Raw genomic sequence first — 23,264 nt, 5'->3', positions numbered from 1 at the left:
TGTGAGGAAAGGACTGAGTTTCCATCTTTCCAAATGGGAACGAAGAAGAGGTTAGATGGCTGGCCCAGGACTTTTCAGGACATCCCTCTTTAGTTAGGACACAAAAATTGCCATTTAAACAGTTATGAGGGATGGCTACCTCATGACTTGCTTTTCTCTGTGGCTTGCTGTGCAGGCTGTATGAATCTGTGCCTGAACTGTAGTGCATCTCACCATATGGTTTTAGCCCAGCTCTCTAGGAAGGTGCTTTGGATTCGACTTCCCAGAAACTGCTGGATGTGGTCTGCTGCTTTTCTAATAGCTGTCTACCTATTTATGTAATGGGAAAAGCAGTCTAGCACATAGGGTTTATTTTTAATAGGACATAATGGCTGTTGTATCATTTCATCCTTCCCCTTGTTACATATTCGTGCCTCTGTTTTTGTGGAGGTTGTACTCCTGTAAAAATTCCTGGCACTGCTGCACTTGAGTACATGTGTGCACTCAATATATTCTGCTCAAAATTTGGAGCTGGAAATGGAATTTGCCAGAGTGCCTCTAAGTGCGTATTCCAAACACAATGCAAGAGGTTCACCAAACCAAGCTCATATACACTTGCCTGCCAAAGCAGTTCTCTCAAAAGTCATAAAATGCAAGAAAATAAAACCTGAATCAAAACAGATTTTTTATTTATTTGTCTATTTTTACAGGATAAATACTAGTGTCCTTGCCAGTTTTCAGTCCCCTATGATGTGTGGTTCAAACAGCAGGCTGGTAACAAATTTCCCCCACAGAAGTGCAAGTGTAAACCTGACCAGACTTTTAATATAGGTTGCTAGAGAGAATGAAAGAGGGCTCGCACAAAAAGGGTTTGCAGCCTTGAGAATCTTTTGTTTGCTTCTTTTCAACACAATGGTCTTCGTTTTGTTCATTTGCTCCTGATTATTTTAAGTGTTGTCAATTATTTAGCTAACAGGCAGAAAACTAGGCTTTTATAGACATCCAAAGGGACTCTCTTGAGTGTAATAATGAAGGCAGTTTATTGAACGCCTGTGAGGTTGCTTTCTAATTGTACGCATTAATCTGCCCATGCAAGCTGGCTGAAAATATAGAAGCAGATTGCACATGCAGATGGAGCACACAGAATGGAAGACCTATGCGATAGACTTATACAAAACTGCATTTTCCTTAAAACTGGATTTATGCTTATTACTTCAGATAATAAATGAAACTCGATGTCTAAAATAACTTCCGAGACTATTGGATGAGTTGGTGGGAGGAAAGAATAGCCTAGCTGTATTATTTCATGCAGTCAGGAAAACAAAAAAAAGCAAGTGGGTTGACAGGAAAGATTAGTTTTGAGTGTGGGTGGGAAGTGATGAAAATAATTCTGCTGAGAAAGTTGCCTTTTTTTTTTTAAACCTATTTTTAAACTTCCTTGAAGCCTTATACCTAAAATGAACTAGTGCCACATTTTTTGTTCTTATCCCCAAGAACAGGAACACATGCTCGTGAACTTGCAGACAAGAAAGCCTACCAGCCAAAGATAGCACAGTTTTGATCACTATCATTAGATTTGTCCAAGTCCTCCTTAGTATGCTCATGCATTACTCCCAGTGAAGTCTGTGAATATTGCATTGAGCTTGGTATGTGTCTACTGGAAGGATTTGTGCTGGAAAACAAGTGAACTAAATACCCAGAGGATGGTCTTTCTTCCCAGTAAAGGGCATTGCAGAAGAGCCATCAGCACCATACAGGAATTTAATGGGTTAATCTCATTGTAATTTTCATCTTATAGCTTCCAGCCAAAGATGAATCCCCCACCCACACACACACCAAAAAATGGACATTAGTTCATGCTGACAACTTTGCACACAGCTTATGTTTGTTTCTTTCTTCTTACCCAAAAGCAGACTCTGTCCTACAGGTGCGGATTGGAGTTGAGGTACAGGAGAACCAGAATTCATGTAGAGTTGGCAGCATGTTTATTGCTGACAGGCTGAGATGTTTTTACTACCTTGCCCATTGTCATCGTCCAGCTGTGGGACACATGCCAGTTGCTTGTAGCCTTCTGAACTTATTTAAACCTTGTAAACCTTGTAAACTTCTTGCTGTAGTAAATCTCTGCAAAGAGGAGGGGATGTGAGAGGACTGCATACTGGCAAAAGCCATTGGTGTCCCCACTCAGGCTACTTGCAACTTTCTTAATGGCTTAATTTTGAAATATGTACCTTTGGTGGCATTATTTTCACAAATGGTTTTATCACCCCACCAGCTTCATTCCCAATTTAGCAATGATTGTCATTAGTGAAAATCCCAACTACACCTCCCTTTGTAGTCTCTTTCTCCATCTCCCAACATAGAATCTATGGGAACCCTGCATAAATGGACAGCAATCTCGCTGACCTTTGTGTCAACTTCTAGAATGTCTTCTATTTTAACATTTGATTTTGTTAGGCCACATGGCAGCAGAGCAGCGATGGCCCTAGTACCAGCCAGCATAGCTTGTGGGTCATAGCAAGAGCCGGCAGAGCCCGCGCTGAGGAAGGAACAAGGACATCAGTAAGAATACATCCGCCATGGACCTTACTGAAACGAAGGGCAGCTTTTTTTGTGGGTAGGCTTTGGTAGAGTTAAGCAACTGATCTTAATTTCTGCAAAAGTTGGGAAAGTTGTTAGCCAATTTAATACATTGAAGTGGGGAGAAGTGTAGATATGCTTGCTGGTGCTGCAAAAAGATGTGTCTTGAATGAAGTTTGGGTTTGTTTTTGAGAGGGGGAGTCCTATTATTTAAAAACCATTGTGAAACTTCTGGGCAGATGTGTGAAACTAACATTATCTATGCATTATGCATGGTTCTTAGTTTGTCAGCTGAATTAGAAGAAAATCGTGAAATATCATTGCTTACTGGCAATGAACTTGGAAGCTGATATGTCCATGTCATTCAGCATTAGATGCTACTTCTGTTGTCTTAGCGACTACTCATATTGTCTTCTATCTGAACTTGCTATAATGATTTACCTGGCGTGGGATTCTTTAATGTTATTTCTTATTACCGTTTTTGAATGGCTCTTAGCATACTTCTGGACATTCATTTGAGCAGAATTGTAATGCTGGAGATCCTGCAGCTTGAGAGAACAAGGAGTTCAGGAGCTTTCTTGTTGTCGGTAGTAATAAGAGTGGCTATTATCTTTTAAAAATTGTCAAGAGAAATAAATAGATTTATGATCTATGCAAAAGTATTGTGCTGCTTTTTTTTCAAAAGCACTGGCATAAAAGCCAGTATATTTTTCTGTATCCTGGCATTTCAATATCCATCAATTAAAGCAAAAGAATTAACTGCCACTGGTTTCATTGGGAAGGAATAATGAAGATTACAAGAAGCCTTTTTAATTGATGCATTTTTAATGTTAGTCTGTAAAACAGACTTAAAACCAAGAACTTTATGTGTAGGCAGAAAAATTATTTTCTTTACGTCTTTGTTCTGAGAGGAATACAGTCTCAAATGGAAAGCTTAGCAAGCGGTGCTGTGCGAGTCTTGGGTGGAGGACAGTGCTGGGCCCTGTGTCCATATCCTTATGCGTGTCCCTAAGGATGAATCCTTTTCAGGACTGGCTCTTCTGTTTGCCTTGTAGATGTGACCAAATGACACACAAAGTTAAAGACCTTATTCTGCACAGGATTTTAGACCTCAGGTCCTGCAATGAGATCGGTTGTGGGTCTTCAGGTCTTCCAGAGTTGTATGCTGGCACCAACTGTGGCACTTTCTGCTTCTTGTCTATTGAGGCTGTTGACCCTGTTAGAGCACAGGAACTCCTACCTCGGCCAGAGGAACCTAGCTTTTATATCCACCCTCTTGTCTCACCCCTGTGGGAATGTGGGCAGTTACACGCATTTAGTCCCAAACAATAATAAATGCCTGTGGATTCCCTGATCTACAAGTATCTTGTGAGTGCAGGGTGCCAACTCTAAATCCCTAAATTGCACCATTTTCACTGGAACACCTAGCAAATTCACGTTTCCTCATTTTACATGTACTTGTTGAGGTTCAAGTGTATGTTTTTACGTAATAGCTTTTAAGCTGAAGAATAGTTGTGAAATGTAAAGCAGTAAATCTGAGGACTCACAGAAAGCATCTGCAACATGAACTGTCCGCTCCTGAATGATCGTGGCAGCAGAGTCAGTATTCTCCCATGACAGCTCTGAAGAGTTCTTCAGCCCACAAATCCAGTATTGTGCTTCACTCCCCCATGGCGGCATCTGTACTAATAAATTAAACACTGTCAATCACTGTCACTTTTGAGGCCAACAGGCCTGAGACTGCCTGCTTCCATTGCTAGCAAACCTTTCTACGTCCCAAAATGGGGTGGTTGCATCCAAAGTGCCTGTTGGGAGTTACTTGTGGTTGACAATCATTCCCAGACAGCAGCCAGGAGTTGTTTTGGAAAGTGCTATTTGGAACAGGTCAAATTTATTCCGGGAACTGTTACCACAACATAGATGGCTGAGTTCCCATACTGAGAGTATCACCTGGTACTATTAAATGCACCAGTATGGGAGTAGCCTATTTTAATTAGCAGAGCAAAAGGCTTGTTCCCAGCAGTGTAATGGGAAACAGGGCTACCAAGAAAGACAAAAAACCCTCATAAGATCGCTCCAGCTTAATCACAGAATCATACAATGGTTTAGGCTGGAAAGGACCTTGAAGATCATCGAGTTCCAACCCCCCTGCCATAGGCAGGGACACCTCCCACTAGACCAGGTTGCCCAAGGCCACATCCAGCCTGGCCTTGAACACCTCCAGGGATGGGGCCTCAACAACCTCTCTGGGCGTCCTGTTCCAGTGCCTCACCACCCTCAAAGTGAAAAATTTCTTCCTAATGTTTAATCTGAACCTGCCTTCTTCCAGTTTAAAGCCATTCCCCCTCGTCCTATCACTACACGCCCTAGTAAAAAGTCCTTCCCCAGCTCTCCCGTAGGCCCTCTTTAGGTACTGGAAGGCCTAAAGGATGTCTCTCTGGAAGGCTTCTGGATGTCTCTCTTCCCTTCAGCTTGGTGCTTAGGGGCAGTCAGAGCTCAGGTTTCCAGCTTGTTAGGAGGGTGCCATCTTCTTGGTTTGTCTAAATTTTGGATCTCCTTTGGCCTAGCTGTTTTTGAAGGCTATCAGGATACTGCTGTATTCAAATTAATTTCTTAAGCTCATGCTTTTCTTTCCTTAATATTAATTAGTTTGGAGGAACACATTTTATTAGCATCTTTGATTGCCCTTGAAATTTTAGAAAACGAGTGAGATGTTACTCCAACTGTCTGAATGTGGAACACCTATGGACACTTTGAAATGCTGATTTCCTTCTGGAGATAATGCTTTCCTCTCTGGAACATTAATTGAACTGTCATCTCTCCAACTTCCCCCTTTCCCTGCAGCATGGCTTATGCTGTGCTCTGCATTGTTATGACTTTAGGTTTAATATTATGAAAAAATACCATTCAGACAATATTTTGACAGTCTGGCAACTCCAGCTGCATTGCTGGGTTGCCATAGAGATGATACACAAGGAATTAACATATATGCCTGGATTGACTGCGTTTTTCTATAGTCGGGTTTGGAAACCTGAGTCCCTTTCTTATGATAGGGACATTTTATTAATGTATTATTTAATTTGGTGTAGTAGGGTTTTTCTGTATTCAAAGGCAGTACACGGTCTTGCTGAGAAATTTCATTTGCTTCCACTCTTGTAATCATCTTTTCTAATAGTGAAATGGAGTTAGCTTTTCATCTGTCAGTGTGCTGATCCGGGAAATACGGTGTCTTAACCCTCCACCCCATTTTTATGCAAATAGCAAGAACTTCCACATAACCCATGTCATTCTTTTGCCATCCATAAGGAATTAGGACATTCAGGTATACCCCTAAGTTGCCAGATATTTCTTTGCAGAGCTTCAACCTTCTCAAATATATTCCAGACTTTCTGTAGGAGTTCTTAGTCTTTCTGGTGTAGAAATAAATTGTTATTTTAGCAGTTTTAGCACAGGTAGAGAAACACAAAATCTGCAATTTAAAACTTCAAGTTCCCCAAATTATCCTGTGCAATCTCACCACTCAACCACTCATCTTTCATGGAAAAAATATGTGTGCTTAATGCTTGGATGAGAAGACTATTAATTTATTTAACCTTGATATACAGGTGCTTTGTAGATCAGGGAATCTTATGTTTCACTTGGTTCTTTCTGTATTGCACGTTGGCTGATGTCCGTGTTAACTGCCCAGGTAATGAAGGAAAGGGAGTGAACTGGGAATGCAGGGACTCTAAAAGCACGACTTGCTACAGCTTGAACAAGTACCCTGCACCTGAAGTGGTAACGTGGTTTTGTATTGTGTAGAGTAGCAGAGAAGAACTTGTGGGTTCTTGTTCTTTTTCCTCACTTCTCGTCAATTTACTCACTGACCAGCAGGACATTTTCCAAATATGCATCTACTCACTGTTTCAGATCGTGGAGTGAAAGACAAAAACGGACTTGTTAGTCTGTTTCACCAGTTAGTCATCATCACTCTTTGGCAGCCAAGGCTTTTTCTCCAAGGTTAAGTAGCTGTCTGTGGTAGCAGCATCTTCTCCCCCACAGAGCTAGCTGGCTGCCCTGTTAGCAGAGTAAATCTTTGTGTTGAATGCCTCTTGAAGCACTCTTTCCGCTCTCATTTCAGTACTTTCATGCTTTCCAAACCTGTACACAGAAATAAAATTGCCTCTTTCCACTAATTCTATTCTTTGAGCGAGCAAATACTTGAACAGATGTGCCTGGAACTGCAGGTTAGGAAACTGATTCCTGATCGCAGTATTATTCTTAACATTTGTTTATGTTGTTGCTTGTGACTTTGTTTAACTCTACTTGGTTGGAACTGTGAGCAAAGCGATGCTACTTTGAAAATCTGGCTTATAAAGGATGAAATTGGAAAAATAAAATTGTCCTTGCCAGAATAAGAAATCACGATGATGTGCAGTTCTTCAACTGAAGACAAGTATTTTTTTTTCAGTGTCACAGAATGCTTTGAAGTCTTTCTGCTTGATTAAGCAATCTGTTGTAAGGCTGCATTGTATTAACCATGAAGGAAAATTCTTTAAAATAATCTTTTAAATTACTTATCTGAGATTTATAAAGCTGGTAGAAGGATTTGCAACAATTCAGTGAAGCAGTTGCATCCTGATGAAGTCCAATGGTATGCAGGTCTGTGTTTTAGGAGCTTCACAATGAAGAAAGAAAGCATAGCCACTGCAGATCCCAAATATGCAAATGACAATAATTGTTTGCTTAAAAATTCCTCCCAGCAAACGTCTTATCCACAATATGGGTTCTTTATCCTCTGTCCCATTTCATTCTGCCTGTCTCCATAACCTTTTGTTTCACCTGTGATGTTTTCCAGCAGTCACATGATAAAACGTCTAGGCTAGATTCCAAGGGTGGAATAAAAAGCTGTATTTATTTTTATGAAGCACTAACAATTCTATTTGGATTGGATTTCTTTGTAGCAAAACCAATGAATTATTGAACAGATTGGACTTGGGTTTGCCAAAGAGTGGTTCCTGTCAGATTGCTAATCATGGCCCGGAATCTACAGCATGGGTAAGCAAAACCATGGCACGTGCTATATTTTCTGTCAGCTTTCCAGGTGCTGTCAATAGTGTAATATTAGAATATTCTAATTGAGCTTAATTGTCTCAACATAACTCAGTGAGTACCAAGGAGTCTTTCTGCTTGAATGAGATTGCCTACATTGTCTCTGTCATATTGGCAGAGTATCTTACATAGTAGGGGACTGCCCTTATTGCTCACAGATCTCTCTGATAAATGAGAGCCATATTCATATTCTAAGGTCAGACAAGAATCTTAAATGTGCTCTGTACCCATCCGTTGGTGGCAAGCTTTTATGAAATCTCAACTAGTTCATGTTAGTGGATGCTTTACTTCATTGAAAATCTAGTTAGAAGAGAAGCTTATTTCTCACTGCATCCTAAAAGTGATTCCATAGACTGCTTGGGGACTTTGTCCCAGTTTGAATGAGCCTGGTAAATACCAATGTAATTAGGAAACAGACAAAGTATTGCTTAAGTTTCATTTTCTAATTGCCTCAAAAAGGCTTTTCCACATATGATCAGTCTCTTCATGTCTAAACCAAGCTTTCCTACTGATGTAAAAATGCAGTGAGGAATATTAACCCTGGGACAGAAGTATTTCTCCTTTTGGGAGGTTTGTAATTGGGGGAAGACAGAGCAGGCACCCAAGTGGACAGAAATTGTTGTTACATTCCAAGCAGAAACTTGGAATTATCCAGTCTGGGCAGCCCTGTGTTGTATACAACTTTGAACACCAAGAGCTGTGTAAAGGCAGGGAAAGATTTACTTCCATATTTCCTTGGAAGCCTTGGAAATGTGCAAGACCCTCCCATTACAGAAATTGCTTCAAACAGAATATATGACAGCTCTGTCTTGTCTCTAGTATCTCTTCCTGGTTTTCATTGCATGAAAAGGGAAGGTGATACTGAAAATAGGCTCCTTTCCCCTTTGATTCCTCAGGTCTTTTTGTGTCTCTGAAAACCCTAAAGAAATCTTAAGTGTATGCAGGCAGATACATAGCCTGAAGGAGCCAACTTCCACCCAGCAACGCTGGGCAGGAGGTCATTTGCAGGAGAGTGGCTTTCAGACTGTCTTTTGTAGTCCTGGGTGGATAAGCAAGATGGATTATGGGAAGGGAAAAAAGATGTCTTGAAACCACTTCTACCTCCCTCTTGAAGCATCCGACGCTCTAAACAGTGGGAAGCTTTTTCTTTAGTAGGGAAGACCCAGCTCTGCAGCCTTTCATATAGTGTGAACATTGAACTGTGAAGACAAGTGAGCTCATGTCCCCAGGACTGGCTTGGATTTCAGCATTTAAGTGTGGTGTCTTCATACCTGTACAGAAGTGGGTGGATGTCTGAAGGAACACTGAATTCTTTCAGACATACAGGTCCTAATTTTAGCCTTTGCCTTCTACTTCACCTACCTATGTGTGCCTTTCTCGTTCCAGTTTTTCAGTGGTTTCTTAATAAGTTATGCCAAATTACATGCTAGAGTTCATCTTTGGCTCCACCAGCATCCAAGCAGGCAAAATACACAGTTTATCTGTACTGGGTTTTATTATTATCAGCTGATGTTATACATGTCTTTTGTGTGGCAACATTTCTATAGCTTTGTGAATCAATTCTTCACGTGCTTATAATGCAGCAAAGCAGTTAACAAAATGTCTTCCCAAGCAATTTGAATGAGGTACAATCTATAGGCACATGCACAGCCTCTGTGCTTTGTGTAAGGAATCTGAAGCACATAACCAATGAGTTGTTATCTAAATAAACTTGGCGTAGTACCAAAATGCTAAACCAGTGGGAAAACTTGAACTCTAATTTTGATGTTATCTTGGACCTGTGCTTTGTCTGGAGTAATTAAAAGATTCAGGAACAATGTATTTGAAATAGTGAAGTGTGATAAGCTTAGGAAGTGCCTGACATGCATGTTAAAAGGGGGCATATATAGATGTGATTTTTTTAAATTTAAAATTCATGTTCTCAAAAAAGTTTGGAACAATGTAATATTGATGAAATTATTTCCTTCACATAATTTCTTTGATAGTGATACTAATTTAGCACACCTAGTTCGAATGTCAGTGTCAAATATTACTTGATGTACGTGAACAAATTTAACTTCTTTGGAGTGACTCTGTCATTGATGACTTTTTTGGCTCACTTATTTAATCAAGCTCATAATTAATTTTAATCCTGTCTTTCAAAGTGTTACCAACCCTGTGTAGATTTTTACTGTCTTCCAACTTGATTAACATACACTCCACACAATTCTCCAAGCCATTACGGAGAGTAATGAATAATATTGGACACAGAATGAGTCTCCCTGGACACATGTAACAACTCCTCCCAACTCAAAATTGAGCTATTAATAATTGCTTTCTCTATTCAGTCTTTTCAGCAAATGATGTGCCTGTCGTTTTAATGGTGTCATTCTGTACGCATATATCAAGTTTCGAGAACATTGTGTAGACCTACAACAAATTCCTCACTAAAGTCAAGCCTGCACACTCCTTGTTTCAAATTATACTGGCTCATTATTTAGTGTGCTATGCCATGTACCTGCTCAAAGACTTTACAGTTAAGTTCCTACGTATAAGATCCTGAGGATCCTATAAGATCCTAATGGTAGCCTGGTTCTTTGATAACAACTACAACTTGTGAAAGACAGGGTTAGTTATTGTAATGAAAACCTACAGAGTTGAATACTTTATTCATTATGTGTAGATCAGATTTTAGGTTCTCTAGACCACAAATAATACAGCAGCCTTGATCTTTCAGCTTCTGTTGCCCTGTGGAAATACTCCTGTGGAAATACTACTGGGTTCCCCTCTATTACCACACTCCCTTCTGCTTTGTTATCTTGGTAATATTTTCAGTGCTTTTCTTTCTTCCCAGAATACCCCACCTCACTATCATATATCCTGATTGTGTTTTCTCACAAAACTCTCAGGGAATCTTTATGTTTGCCACTGGGACACAGAATAGCATGTGCTGTGGCTGCCTGGTTGTGATGAGCAGGTGGACATTCAGCCAAATCGAATGACTGAGAAGCATTAGACTACTTCTTGTTTAAATTCTAATCTTGAGACTAATCTGTTTTTTGAGTAACTGGAATCATTCAGCCATTTCTGTTTTGTTAATTACCTGTATAAAGATTAGGGAATAAGGTTTGGGATTTTGGTCCCCCCTTTCCCCACACCAATATGTTTGTATTCTTTGCTGAACAATAGTCTAGGAGCCATACTTATAAGCAAGCTCTTCAAGAGGATGAAAACAGAAGATTAGAGGAAATGAAGCAAGAACAACGGAGGAAGGTAATTGTACATAAATAGTTTGCATATTGTATCATTTTTGCATGCCGTGAAACCAATTAAATACATTGATTACTTGTGGCCTACACACCGAGTTTCTCTTTAGCAAAAGTGATTTAGTCACTGTTTTCAAATGTGAGAGAGATGAGCCAAGCTGTAAAATTTGGACACGGACAGCACAATTATCTTCTGGGTTCAAGGCTGTTTGCATCTGGATGACTAGCTCCTGCTCACCTCTCCATTTGAACAATTGCACAGAGCATTTTTTGACCATGGTACCCAATTTCATAGGCTAAGGAAACCAATTTCCTTTCTTTCAGGCAGAAGTAATCTCACTGAGATATTCGTGATGATCTCAGACTCTGAATAGTCTCCTTTTAGAGAATGGAGGCCCGTGGGCCCTGCCTCCCCAAATGGGGATGTGGAAGCACTCAGATTTGCTGTTAAGCCTGTTTGCTTCTCTGTTCCCTTGCTAACCACCTGAATGAAGAATTTTGAATTGTCTAAAAAGCAGGCATGCTGTAACTGCATGTTTGAACTCCATCTTCTGAAATGCATCTGAACCACTGTAGTCCCTGTGGCATGGATTTGTGTAACATATCCATATAAAAGTTCATCTACACAAGACAATAGCACTGCGTTGTGTTGTCTCTCTTGGCTCCAAGTCTGACTATGCAAGTATGGGGGGGGCAGCATTGACTGCAAATCATTTGAAAACATATTAGCAAATACTGAGCCTCTTGCTATGCCTCTGCTGTTACCAACATCCAAATTAACGTTAAACTACTTCCCAAGAAGCAGAATCTCAGCACAACAAATTCCATGCGGTGAGTTTCTACTAGAGCCAGACAAGTGGCTCACCCCCCACCCCACCCGGCATATCTTTCTTTAAGTTTTGGGGATAAGTGTCCTTATTTCATAGTATTCTAGAAGCCAGGATGCTGGAAACAAAAAGGTGGGGAAAAGGAGGCTCTTAATTGTAGGTTGTGGAGTCTCCGACTCTGGAGACATTCAACACCCACCTGGACGCCGTCCTGTGCAACCTGCTGTAGGTGACCCTGCTCTGGCAGAGGGGTTGGACTAGATGATCTCCAGAGGTCCCTTCCAACCCTGACCATTCTGTGATTCTGTAATTGCTTTCCCGTTAGGTATATGCTTATTCACGGGAACTAGACAGAAGAAAAGTCTTTGAAAGGTAGTCCTGATGGGTGTAAGGCTTGTAGCTGTTGTATTCTTTACATTTGTTCCTCCATAGAGAAAATAACTACAGATGTGAATTAGCATGCCCCTGCTTTATGAATGAATTTGATTTAAGGGACTCGAGCAGAGCTTTAGACTCTTTGCTGATTTCCACAGATTGCTAAGAAGGTGTTGGCTGTTTCTAATGCTGCTCTTTCTTGGTACACAGTTCCAAGCACTCCTTGCCTTCACAGTCACTGCTATCTATTGGGCAGAGTAATGCACTACTTACAAACCTACTGTAAATAATATGTATTTTAAAGGCTCCAATAATTGTCCCTCAGATATATGTTGGCTTGTTTCTACTTCAAACTGATATTTATTAAGGTAATTGTGAATTCTGTCTTGTGTGTACCTCCTAGCACAGTGTAGCTATAAAATGTATAGGTATTGTCAGTTCCTTTTTTTTTTCAGAACAGGTTTTAGTATGTATTGCTTGATTTAGAAATTTTCAGTACGCTTTGAACACTGCATCATATACACACGATATATTTCAGAACATTACTCCAAGAGAGGACTCAGCATATTGGAAAGTCAGATACCGGGTTTTAATTTTCAGGTTGAATAGTTATTTAAAACAGTGAAAATTAAGGTTGGCTTTTTTATTTCTTAATCCTGTTTCTTCTTTTAGGGCTAGACAAATATTGATACACAACACATTCTCACTTATTGATTTTCTTCATACATTTATTGCGTAGTTTTTATTTAATGTTCCACTTAAATTGATTTTTTTTAAAGAACTTTTGTGGTTCCATTCAGTTATTGAAGCTTTTATCTAACCGCATCATTTTATTTTAGTTCCTATTCCTACTGCTGCTCAGTTGCTATGGAAAATATGAAAGATGGGTTGGTTCCTATCCCTTCCCCCTCGCCCTAAAAGCCAAACTTTCTTTGCAGAAGAATCTGCATCTTCGATTTTTGGGTGCATTGCAGGGAGCAAGAGCCAGACAAACAAGCACACATGCAAAGCAGAGTCACACAGGCTGTGTTGCCTTCGCAGTCCCGGCTGAAACTGCATAAGCAAACTCTCCTCTGAAAAGAATTCCCTTTGAAACTGTTTATGTACTTTAACATTACGTAATGTGAGGATGGTAGGCTGCTGCAACGCTGGGAGCTTGCACACGCTTTCACCACACCAAGAGGTACCATTTGCTCTTCCCTCACCCTTGGGGGAGCCCCAGGGAGCTGGAGGTCACACACCCCACCATGTACTCTCGTTCTCATCTTCTCCTCTCCCTCCATGGAGGCAGGAGGCGAAGGGCATGACTCCTTTGTACCCTATGGACGTGATGGCTTTGTCTGCTCCTGCTAGATGACTTCAGCTGTCTTTCCCCTTGGACCCCCAGGGAAATTTCAACCTGTGGGTTGGGGCAAGGGGAAGCAGACTGGTGTATGGCACACAAACACCTTTAAGTGTAGGACTGTAAATCTCTAAATCTTCTAACTTCCCGGTTTTTAAGGCACAAACAAAACTCATGCAGTGCGAAGCTGAGCAGAAAAACGAACTCAGTTTTTAACATAGTGCTGTCACATAAATAAAATGCTGCTGAGAGAAGTTCTGGGAATGACATGTGGCTACAGCTGAAGTTAGCACCATGTGGAATTAATTGGGTTTGCAACATAGGTATGTTAATTAAAAGTAAGTTTGTTGGTTTGGTTGTGTTTTTTTTTTTTTTTTAACTTTTATCGTTCCCAGGCTGAATTAATGGAATTTAAACAAAAGCTGGAAGAGGAAGCCAGGACAAGAGCACATCAAAAGGAACAGAGGAGGTACGATGCAAAAATGCAGAATACACTTCAATTGAATTCCTATCTGGAAAGGCTCTCAAAATTGCAGGAATTCATGCTTTAGAACACAATTGCAATGAGGATCCCTGACCTTGCCTCTGGTTTAACTTTGCCTGCAAATGAGCCACTAATATCCATCATTACAGCTGCTCACTGTAATGCAGTATGATACAGAGTGCCCTTTTCACTTTATTTATCCTATCAGCGTAGGATAGAAACTATTAGTAGTTTCATGGGTAACTACTAATACAGTATTTTCAGCTGGGAAGCATTTTATTTATGTATGTATGTATCTATGTATTTAATTTTACTTTCTTTTAGAATGGGCTACTTTTGTCCATGCCACATTTTGTGGTTGACTGTCACTGAGGTTAACGGGCAGAGCTAAACATGGGATTTGATATCAATAGAGATAGAAGCTGCAGTGTAGCAAAGCCTTCTGCAGCTGCATTGCTGCGCGCCCCAGGCTGTGCCCCACTGCTGTGCTCTCTCTGCGTGCAGCAGTTCTAATCTTGCACTTCTGTCACTTAACTGACTTTCCATTATCTTGAAGCACAGCTTTATTCTCAGCTTTGTTTTCTGCTGGTAAAAAGAAACAACACTCAGGCTCAAAAATAAAAACACCATTTGTTTCTTTTTTTTATATCATTAGGGAAATATAAAAAAAATTACTTCTGTAGGCAACCACTCTCCGTACTGCTTTCATTTCTTTTTTTTTTTTCTCTAGCAAAGATATTGAGATAATTACCCATAGAAGTTAATGAAGGATTTTTGATTCAGTCCATCTCATGTCCCTGGATAGAAATAATCCAGTATCTTGCATTTTACATCATTCTTACCAATAGCATTGTAAAACATTAAAACAACAGTCATGTCTAAGCATGTGTGTCAGTCCTAAGCATTAATGGGGTTGAAAAAGAAACAGTTTTCAGAAGGTTTGAAAATATTTAAAACACATTGGGGAAAAGTGTGTTTGTACATGTGCATGCTTTCCAGATTGATAAAGTGGTACAAGAAAATACTAGAGTTGATTTCAGAGCTGGATGGTAGGGAAAGTTGTCAGCTACACAAATTGTCTCTATTAGTAACAAGCTTAAGTGGATTTTTTTCATTGGCATTAGGAAATCAGTACTTCTAGAAACCATCCTTGTGCACTGAAGGCTGAAAGACTACCTAAGGTGAACTGTCAAAATAGCTCATCTCCCTGATAACGTGGGTGGTGGTATGCAGGTCCTCTTTCTGCGGAGAATTTTGGTGCATTTCTCATAGCAGCCGAGGTATTCCTTTTAATCACAACGGACTGATCACAGGATAAGGATGCACCTAGTGAATTGAAAATTAAATCTACCCTATCTTATGCCAGTCCATGGTTATTCAGCACAGGCTTCAAAAAACATAGGAAGATAAGTATTGAACTGAGACTAGGGAAAGCCACTCGCAGAATGTTAAAATTCAAAAGCTTGTGAATTCCTCAGCTACCTTCAATGATCATTTCTTTGTTGTTGTTGTATTTTAAGGGTAAATAATGCTTTCCTGGACAGACTTCAGAACAAAACACAACCTAATAGTATCTACCAACCCGGATATTCTGGGAGTCTGGACTACCTCAGTAACGGCGCCTGGGTAAGCTTTTTGGGTGCAGAAGCTGAAAGCAATGGGATTGTTTAAAAGTTGACTTTTTCACCAGACACTATTATGTGTCTGTGTGCATTTAGCCTGCCTGACAGAACTTACAGTCCTGGCTGGCTGCCTACAATAGCTTTTAAGAAAAAATCCTGTCTTAAATCTATAAGCCGTTCAAATGGGAGGGACAACAGCTGCTCTTGCAACAGAACTTGGTTGCTTTGCATGCAAGGTACTTACTGCAAGGAACTGCATCCAGGTGCTCTCTTAAGTTCAGAACAAGGGTGGTGAAATCGTAAGGGATGTTTTGAAAGTCTTTAAATAAAAGGTGTTTGGAAATGCTGTGAATTGTGATGAAAATGATGAAAGTGGAGGGAAAAAATCCCATGAAAGGTACAGCTGTTCATCTTTTACCTGTATAAAATCGTGACAAAGAAGACCCAATTGTATCCAATTTAAATATACATAGTATATTTAAGGATTCTTTGAAGAAAATATATCTTGATTGTAGCCTATTAAACAGCCATTAAATCTTCTCAGCTGTCCTAATGAGGCATTAATGTGACTGTTATTTAGAATTGCACTTTTCAGTGTTAAAAAAAAAAAAAAAACACAACATATTCTGTAGCATTCCCATCATGGAAATTTCCATTAGGTTGAAATTCCACTGCTGAGAGGACCACAGTGCAAAAAAATGGAAGATTTACAAAGACTGAGCAGAAAAAGGATGACAGTCTAAGAGAATTTAGTGAATGTGCTAGTGTAGAGAAAGATGTTTAGCTGATAACCAGAAAAGCTTGAAAGGGATTAGTTGGGCTGTCTGGTGCGGATGTGTATCTTGGCAGACGGATGCCAGGAAGTCTTGGGTTCAAGCATCTACAAAATTAAGGCATGATAAAGAAGCAGATAGTCTTGATGCTGGAGTTTTCCAGATACTGGAACGGGAAAAAAAAGTGTCTTAATCACTACAAGCTTTGGGCAAGCTGTGGGCAATGGCAGAGGGCTCAGGAACCTCAGGCTGAGGCTGCCTTTGTGTGTAGCAATTCTCTTGGTCTTGCTGAGAGGAGGCAGGACCTGCCAGCTCAACCTCCCATAAGGTCTGTGGGCGGTTGCTTGGAGAACCAGCTGGTTAGGGGCTTTACTGGTAGGGCCTGTATCATGTGCCAGGAAATCCAGGAGCTGTCGGAAGCCAAACTACAGGTGTCCAGGCTAGTAAAAGAGTACAAGTAAGAGAGAACTCTGTGTGACAGGTCTGAACCATCTCCTGAAGGATGGCTTGTCTGCGGATAGCAGAATTAGAGACTTCAGGTAGGACAGAGCCAACTGATACCTAGTAAGAGGAAAAATGTAAAGTCTGCTAAATGGGGCCAGATTAACAAAGGCAGCAAGGGCAGAAATCATTCTTTTTATTTCACTTTGTGTCCTTTATCCCAATTTGTAAACTGTTTCCTGATAAACTCGAAAAAAGGCCGGTGTAACTGCCAAGTTACCCAGTATCTAAACTCAAGCATCTCCATCAGAGCGCCTGCTGTCACCACTGAAAACCTTGCCATTGTCCGCAGAGGGAGTGGGGTTTTGCCTTAAGCCAGATGCCATATGTCCTCTTCCACAAGGAAGGTGTTGGTACCACCAAACAAGTGCACTCAGCCCAGGCACAATTTTAACAACAGACGGCTCTGTGACATATGCAGCCAATCTATGCTTTTTTAAAAAATACATATATTCAAAGAATGCATCAACACAAATGCAATAAAACCCTGTGTGTAGAAGTGATAAATTTCCTACTCTGACGTTTACTTAATGGCTCCCAAGGAGCCTGCCTTCCGTTGGGTAATGCTAGATTATCCATTTTTCCTTGATGCTATGATGTGAGATTAGAAGACTAAACAAAGCGGAGAAAGAATAAACTATGAAAGGATATGTAATCATTGAAAGGAATTAGAAATTATTATTGGTAACAGGAGCAAGAAAGAAAAATATCTCTCAAAAGATAGGCTGGAGGCTGCAACCTCAGTGTCTTTGATTATACCAAGAATCTTCTCCCTTCCCTTGGGATTTTCAGCAAAAAAAGCTGAACTCCAGGTGGGGCTTACAAATCATGTAGTCTGCAGCATGGTGTTTTACATTACAAGGGAGCTAACCGAAGCAGGTCAGACTATATACTAAGATTAAAAGAAATGAAAAAGGTTTCCAAAGTTAAGACCTGCAGGTAATTTTTGAGCCTGCTCCTTCCGTGCTGTGGCACCGAAGAATAAATATTTGTTCTTTTAACGCTTCTTTTTTTCCTGTTTAAACTCTTTCCAGTCACAATGGCTTCACACTTAGAGAAACTGAACATCGCACCGTGTTATCGATCTATCTGCTGTATTTTTCATTATTATTTCTATTAGCCTGGTTTCCTAAGGAAATGAAGTTTGTATGATCATGGTGTCTGCGTACATGTAATAAGTTTTTCAGCCTGCTGGCCAATCTTAGCCCAATTTGAAAGGGAGTATAAGTCTCAATTAAGTTTGTATGCATTTCATGAAAAGCAATGGCTGGGCAGAGGAGAGACCCCTCTGAGGGACAGTGGGAAGGACCTGGGCTCTCCATGCATTGACAGGCTGCAGCCCTGCAGCCGATCAGCGTGGGCACAGCTCTCGAGCAGCTTCAGCTCTGCCCTGCTTTCCTGGGGGCTAGGAGAGACAAAAGGGGACATGGATATCCCAGGGGACATGGAGAGGAGGGCAGGAAGGCAAATTTATTGTTTATGTCTGGGCAGGGGAGAGGAAAGCAGATGTGTTGCCCAATTGTCCCCTAATAGTAGGAAACCACTTTCCATTAATTCGTCTGCCCTCCAGACATCTTGTGTTTTATTAGGAATATTTATAAGCTGTTATTTCAAGAAGTATCTTCATGAAAGTAATCTTTTCTCCATTTTTGGTTATAAATGCCAGGGTTCTCTCTGGGTGGTTGTGCGGTTTCCTTTTTTAATGGGAAGACAAATTAATGAATTTCCATTTCTCTCTGCAAGCGACTGCACCCTTGAGAGAACATCAAGTCTTGATGTATGCTATCAAGAAAATTTTGATGTCCTTTGGGCTGCCATTGTCTCTAACATAAGAATAAACCTTTTATGACAGGAGGGTAAAAAAATAACAGTTGTCATTTTGACATCAAAGTATAATCAGTAAGATTTAACCTTACTCAGCTGGGCTATGGCTGAGACAGTATCTGTTCACTGTAATGGCACAAATGATCAGTTTTATTTAAATATTAAGACATTTCTATTTTTACAAAATAATAACTTTAAAGCAGTTGCACATTTTTATATTCACTTGCTTATGAGACCTGCCCCATGTTCAAGTATGGAGGGATTTGCAGAGGCCAAGTGCTAATGCATGGCAAGACTGAAACAAAGCCCTTATTTATTTTTTGTGTGGAAATGGAGTGCTGTCAAGGACTGTTTTGTCTATTAATGGGGAGAGGTCATGTGGTGAATGGATGAAATTTATATGTCTACTCTTCTTTAATGAAATACTAGTTGTTTTGTTGAAACTCTCTGAGCTATAGTAGAGTGTGGAAGACAACATGACATATTACACCTTCCAGTTTCATGTCTCCATTACACCTGGTGTCATGCATAAGAATGAGAAATTCTCTCTTGGATGCTGACTCTGCTCTTTCAGTGGATGCATAATTCTAGATATTTATTGTGGGAAGCAACTATGCCCTGAATACACAGGTGCAGTGTGACAGGAAACCACATTCTTTTCCTTTCCCAGATGCAGAACAGGAACTCAAAGGATGCTGGATAAATCTGTTTTGAAAAAACAAGATTTATGGATAAAGCTATTTTAAATAAACATGGTTTGTGGGTTAGCACTTGGTTTGGTTCTTGCAGCATGATCCATGGGAATGTTTCTTTGGAGTCTCAACTCTCACTTGATTTATGCTATTTGCTACCAATTTGAGAGGGAGCATGTCATGAGGTTTACTGTTGCACAGCAAAGAACCATAGCTCAAAGGTCCCTGAAGTTAGAGGGCCAGCGTGCATGCTACAGTTTTCCATACAAAATCAGTCTTTAATGCAGACTTACGTGAACTTTTAGATGGATAAAGTTGCACTGAACGTGCTGGTTTCTCAGCACAAAGAAAAAGTTTTTATTTTACATGGGAGTATTGAGAGCAGAATATGTATATGAGAAGGTTCCAGGGTGCAATCCACAATGGTTATATTTGTTTTAATGAAGAATGTGGTTTGCTAAATTAGCTTTAACCTGGTTAGTCTACATACAATCTGACTTGGAAAGATTAATAATTTTTTTTCCTAAAACTGGTTGTTGCAGGTTTTTATATCGAGTAGTGTGCTTGTCTTTCCTGGAAGAAGGGTGGCAGGAAATAAATAAACTACTCAGCAGAAGTATCAGTGTCGATATTGGAACCTCAGATGAGTAGGTCTAGGCATGCTGTAGCTGAGTTTAATGACTTCCTTCTGACAAGGTAGTCAAACAGCATATGCAGATGTGTTCTGCTTGGCTTGACTTTGAGCTCAATCATGCTTTCCTTTGAAAATCTCATCCTAAAAGAGAATAGCAGGAGTCTGGGGAGGAGTGGAAGAAACTTTTCACTCTGTCAAATTGTGTGAGATCAAGAAAGGATTGAGGCATCTGAAGACATTGGGAACACTTCTAGATTGATTTTTTCCAGCAAAGACAAGATCTGTTTATCTCCTGAGTCAATACGCCCTGCTATTCATATTGAGTTCAAATCGAAGAAATATTTATTGCTAGAACTGGCATCTTGCAGAAGGGTTTACTTGTTATTTTAAGTGGTTTCAAAAGACAGCAAAGGGCACCGAGTAATCAAGAAAGTTCCACACAGCTGGATAACCATAATTCCTTGCATAGATATATGATTGTACTGTACATTGTACTGTACTAACGCATTTTTTTCTTTTATCCAGGAGTCAAACTACTTGGAATAAAGGAGGATAAAGGTAAGAATAATGAATTAGTTCATTCTTTTTTGTACCAATGCTGGTGTTAATTTAGCTTCACATTTGACATTTCGTTATGACAGCTTATGTGGTTTAATTCTCAACTGATATGAGAGAGGATCTTAAAATAAATGCTTTCTAACTCTGAGTTTGGGGCCAGGCAATGGCACGTACCTATTCTGAAACATGTTCTCATAAAGAACTGCAGAATGTGTATTTCAAGTCAGAGGAAGTGCTGATGGCATGGAAGGCATCTGTTGGGAGTGCCTTGATATTTAGTGCTAAAACCTCAATACGCTGTGTGTCGTGGACTGTGACTGGATAAACCTGGGCAGGTGAGGAATGTGGCTGGAAATGCAGGAGGCAACTCTGCAAATTTTTAGTGGTCTTAAGTGAAAGAGGATGACTTTGTCATGGGCTGCATTCTCCCTGCTATTTCCCATAGGCAAAAAGGGAGACTATTTGTATCAGTGGAGGCTGTCAGTAAAAGACCGCTATTGAATCAGAGGAATGAGGCCCCCTGTTTTCAAATTACCTTTTCATAAGGCTCACTGCACCTATGTTCTTTTCTGAAAGTGGTTCCCTGCCCTAATTCCCTGTTCCAATATAAAGATTTGTGCAAAGCCTTTACTTCTAGGCTTGAAGACTTTTGAAGCAAGTTCAGGTACTGACACACATTATTCTTGCCTTTGGAGATGGCTTTGACATAACTTTTTTTTTGAGGGCCAGGATCTTATGAAGAGGAATTTTAAAAAAATCAAACTTAATAAAGCCCCTTGCTTTAAACTTTTCTCCCACAAATGCAGATATTCTTCTGGGACTTTCTTCCTCATTTTCTGCTCCTACACATATTTTAGTATTTTTTTGCAGCAGGGTTGTATTCTGAAGACGGTATCTAAATAATATTATTGGCCTCCCATGAGTCATCTTTTCAGTTTTGTGAGGAATAAAACCATTATTAAAAATTAACTCATATTCACTAAAGAAATGACAATGAGTAGATAAAGGCAGTTCCCCCCAGGGGAAGAAATCACCATCTTTTGCAGCCCACAATATTATTAGGTTTTGTAAACTGTGGAGTTCAACACATTGGATTCTTTGTTGTTTTTCACAATATCTACAATACCAATAGTATGTTTGCATATGAACTGTACAAGAATTATGGATGGGTGTACTTTTTTAAGGCCTGTTTTACTGTTGTTTGGAAAGCACATTTCAGCTTGCTACATTAATATATTGTTCAAAGAGTTATTAATATGTCGGCAGATAATTAGGACATTTTGTGAATTAAATTTACAAAAAGATAGAAATCCCTTCATGAAGGCTTTACATAATTAACAGCTAAAACCTGTCGGAAGAAAAGAGAGACTTTATTTTCCAGTGGACTTAATCCTAGAGAAGCTGACTTTGATTTTTTGTTTTTGCTGCAAAAGATAATTTTTAATTCTGTTTTCTCCCTCTTGTTGCAGGGTATTGGAGAAATATTCACTTTTATCTGGCCTTGGCCAAATGACCTTGTAAAAGCTCCAAGAAAGCACTCTTTTATCATTGTGATTTTTTTTCTTACCCTGACTTTAGCTTCACACCCACTTCATGAGCTATCTGCAGAGACTGGTTTCTAGCTGTCATTATTCACGCATATTTGAAGCAGCTGATTATGAAAGACCTATTTAATTTTTAATAAGAAAATGTGTCATTTTTTTTCATAAATTGTTTTGCCTCTTGCAGAATGTAATTATCATAGTCTTTGGGATCTCAGAAAAAGAAGACGTTAGTGACTGCAGAAGCTGCAGTAATATCTGTGTTTACTTGCTGCTCTGTACCCAACCAAAAAAGTCACAGAGACTTGAACTAAAGAAGCATGTAGAGGGTTTTCTTTTGGGATGGGAAGGAAAAGTGTTTGTGGTTTGGGTGTTTTTGGTTGAAGAAACAGATGTGTGTGTTGTAGACAGGATCTTTTAAATATGTTCTTACAAAATACAACACATGAAAGAAATAAAACTTGAAATTACACTGATTTTTTTGTGATATGATACACCAGTTTTTTGCTTTGCATGTTTTACCTTGGTAACTTCTGTTACTTGAGTGGGGAAAACTACTGCAAGGTTAGCTTTAGTTTCTTGCTTTTCTTTTTCCCCCTAGTCTAATGGAATTTAATTTATATCTCACTGTTTCTGCAGATGGCAACATTTTAACGCTTTGCAAAAGTCAGATACATGACCGAGGTATTTCTAATGGAAAAGAAGGGTCCATAGTACATATTAGATAAACCACGGAGACAAGAGAAAGTATCGCGGCATTTACAAGTATGTCTTCAACAAAGTTAAAGGTTTCCTGAGTAGGTTTTTTTTCAGTTTGCAAGCATGCCACGATATTTTCCCATCACCCTTGCAATATGGAAACTTCATAATGGATCACCTGAAGTTTGCTTTTGAACTATGGATGTTGCTATATTTGCTTTCCCCTCTGGAACTCTCTGCAGTTGCCCTTGGCTCTCTTTGCCTCAGAGAATTACTCAAATCTCTCATACTACTACCTAGCTGATATTAATAGGAAATGCTGGAGATCTTGGTAATGCTTGGTGGTTTAGCCTTTTTTTAAGTATCTGACACTGGGAAAATTCCTTGGGAAGACTTTTGCATACCTACACAGTGACACTGTATTGCAAGTGGTACTTGGCTGTGCTGTCAGACTGCGGCTTTGGAAATTAAATTCACATCTCCCTCCAAGAACTCCC

The 23,264-nt window shown here is 39.8% G+C and overlaps 1 protein-coding gene across 1 annotated transcript in view; it reads left to right on the top strand.

The window, feature by feature from the left end:
- EPSTI1 (epithelial stromal interaction 1) overlaps positions 1-22,613 on the top strand; it is a gene marked incomplete at its 5' end in the record, with an annotated part of 52,038 nt that extends 29,425 nt beyond the window's left edge. Inside the window, 6 exons of the mRNA XM_082492775.1 lie at positions 7,503-7,596; positions 10,819-10,902; positions 13,835-13,908; positions 15,444-15,549; positions 20,495-20,527; positions 21,997-22,613. Coding sequence (XP_082348901.1) covers positions 7,503-7,596; positions 10,819-10,902; positions 13,835-13,908; positions 15,444-15,549; positions 20,495-20,515 — 379 coding nt within the window. The 3' untranslated portion in view covers positions 20,516-20,527; positions 21,997-22,613. The remainder of the gene's footprint in view (positions 1-7,502; positions 7,597-10,818; positions 10,903-13,834; positions 13,909-15,443; positions 15,550-20,494; positions 20,528-21,996) is intronic.
- Positions 22,614-23,264: the final 651 nt, after the last annotated feature.

Source organism: Vanellus vanellus (assembly GCF_965231255.1).
Source record: "Vanellus vanellus genome assembly, chromosome: 1".
NCBI lineage: Eukaryota > Metazoa > Chordata > Aves > Charadriiformes > Charadriidae > Vanellus > Vanellus vanellus.
This window is presented reverse-complemented; position numbering and strand designations above follow the sequence as displayed.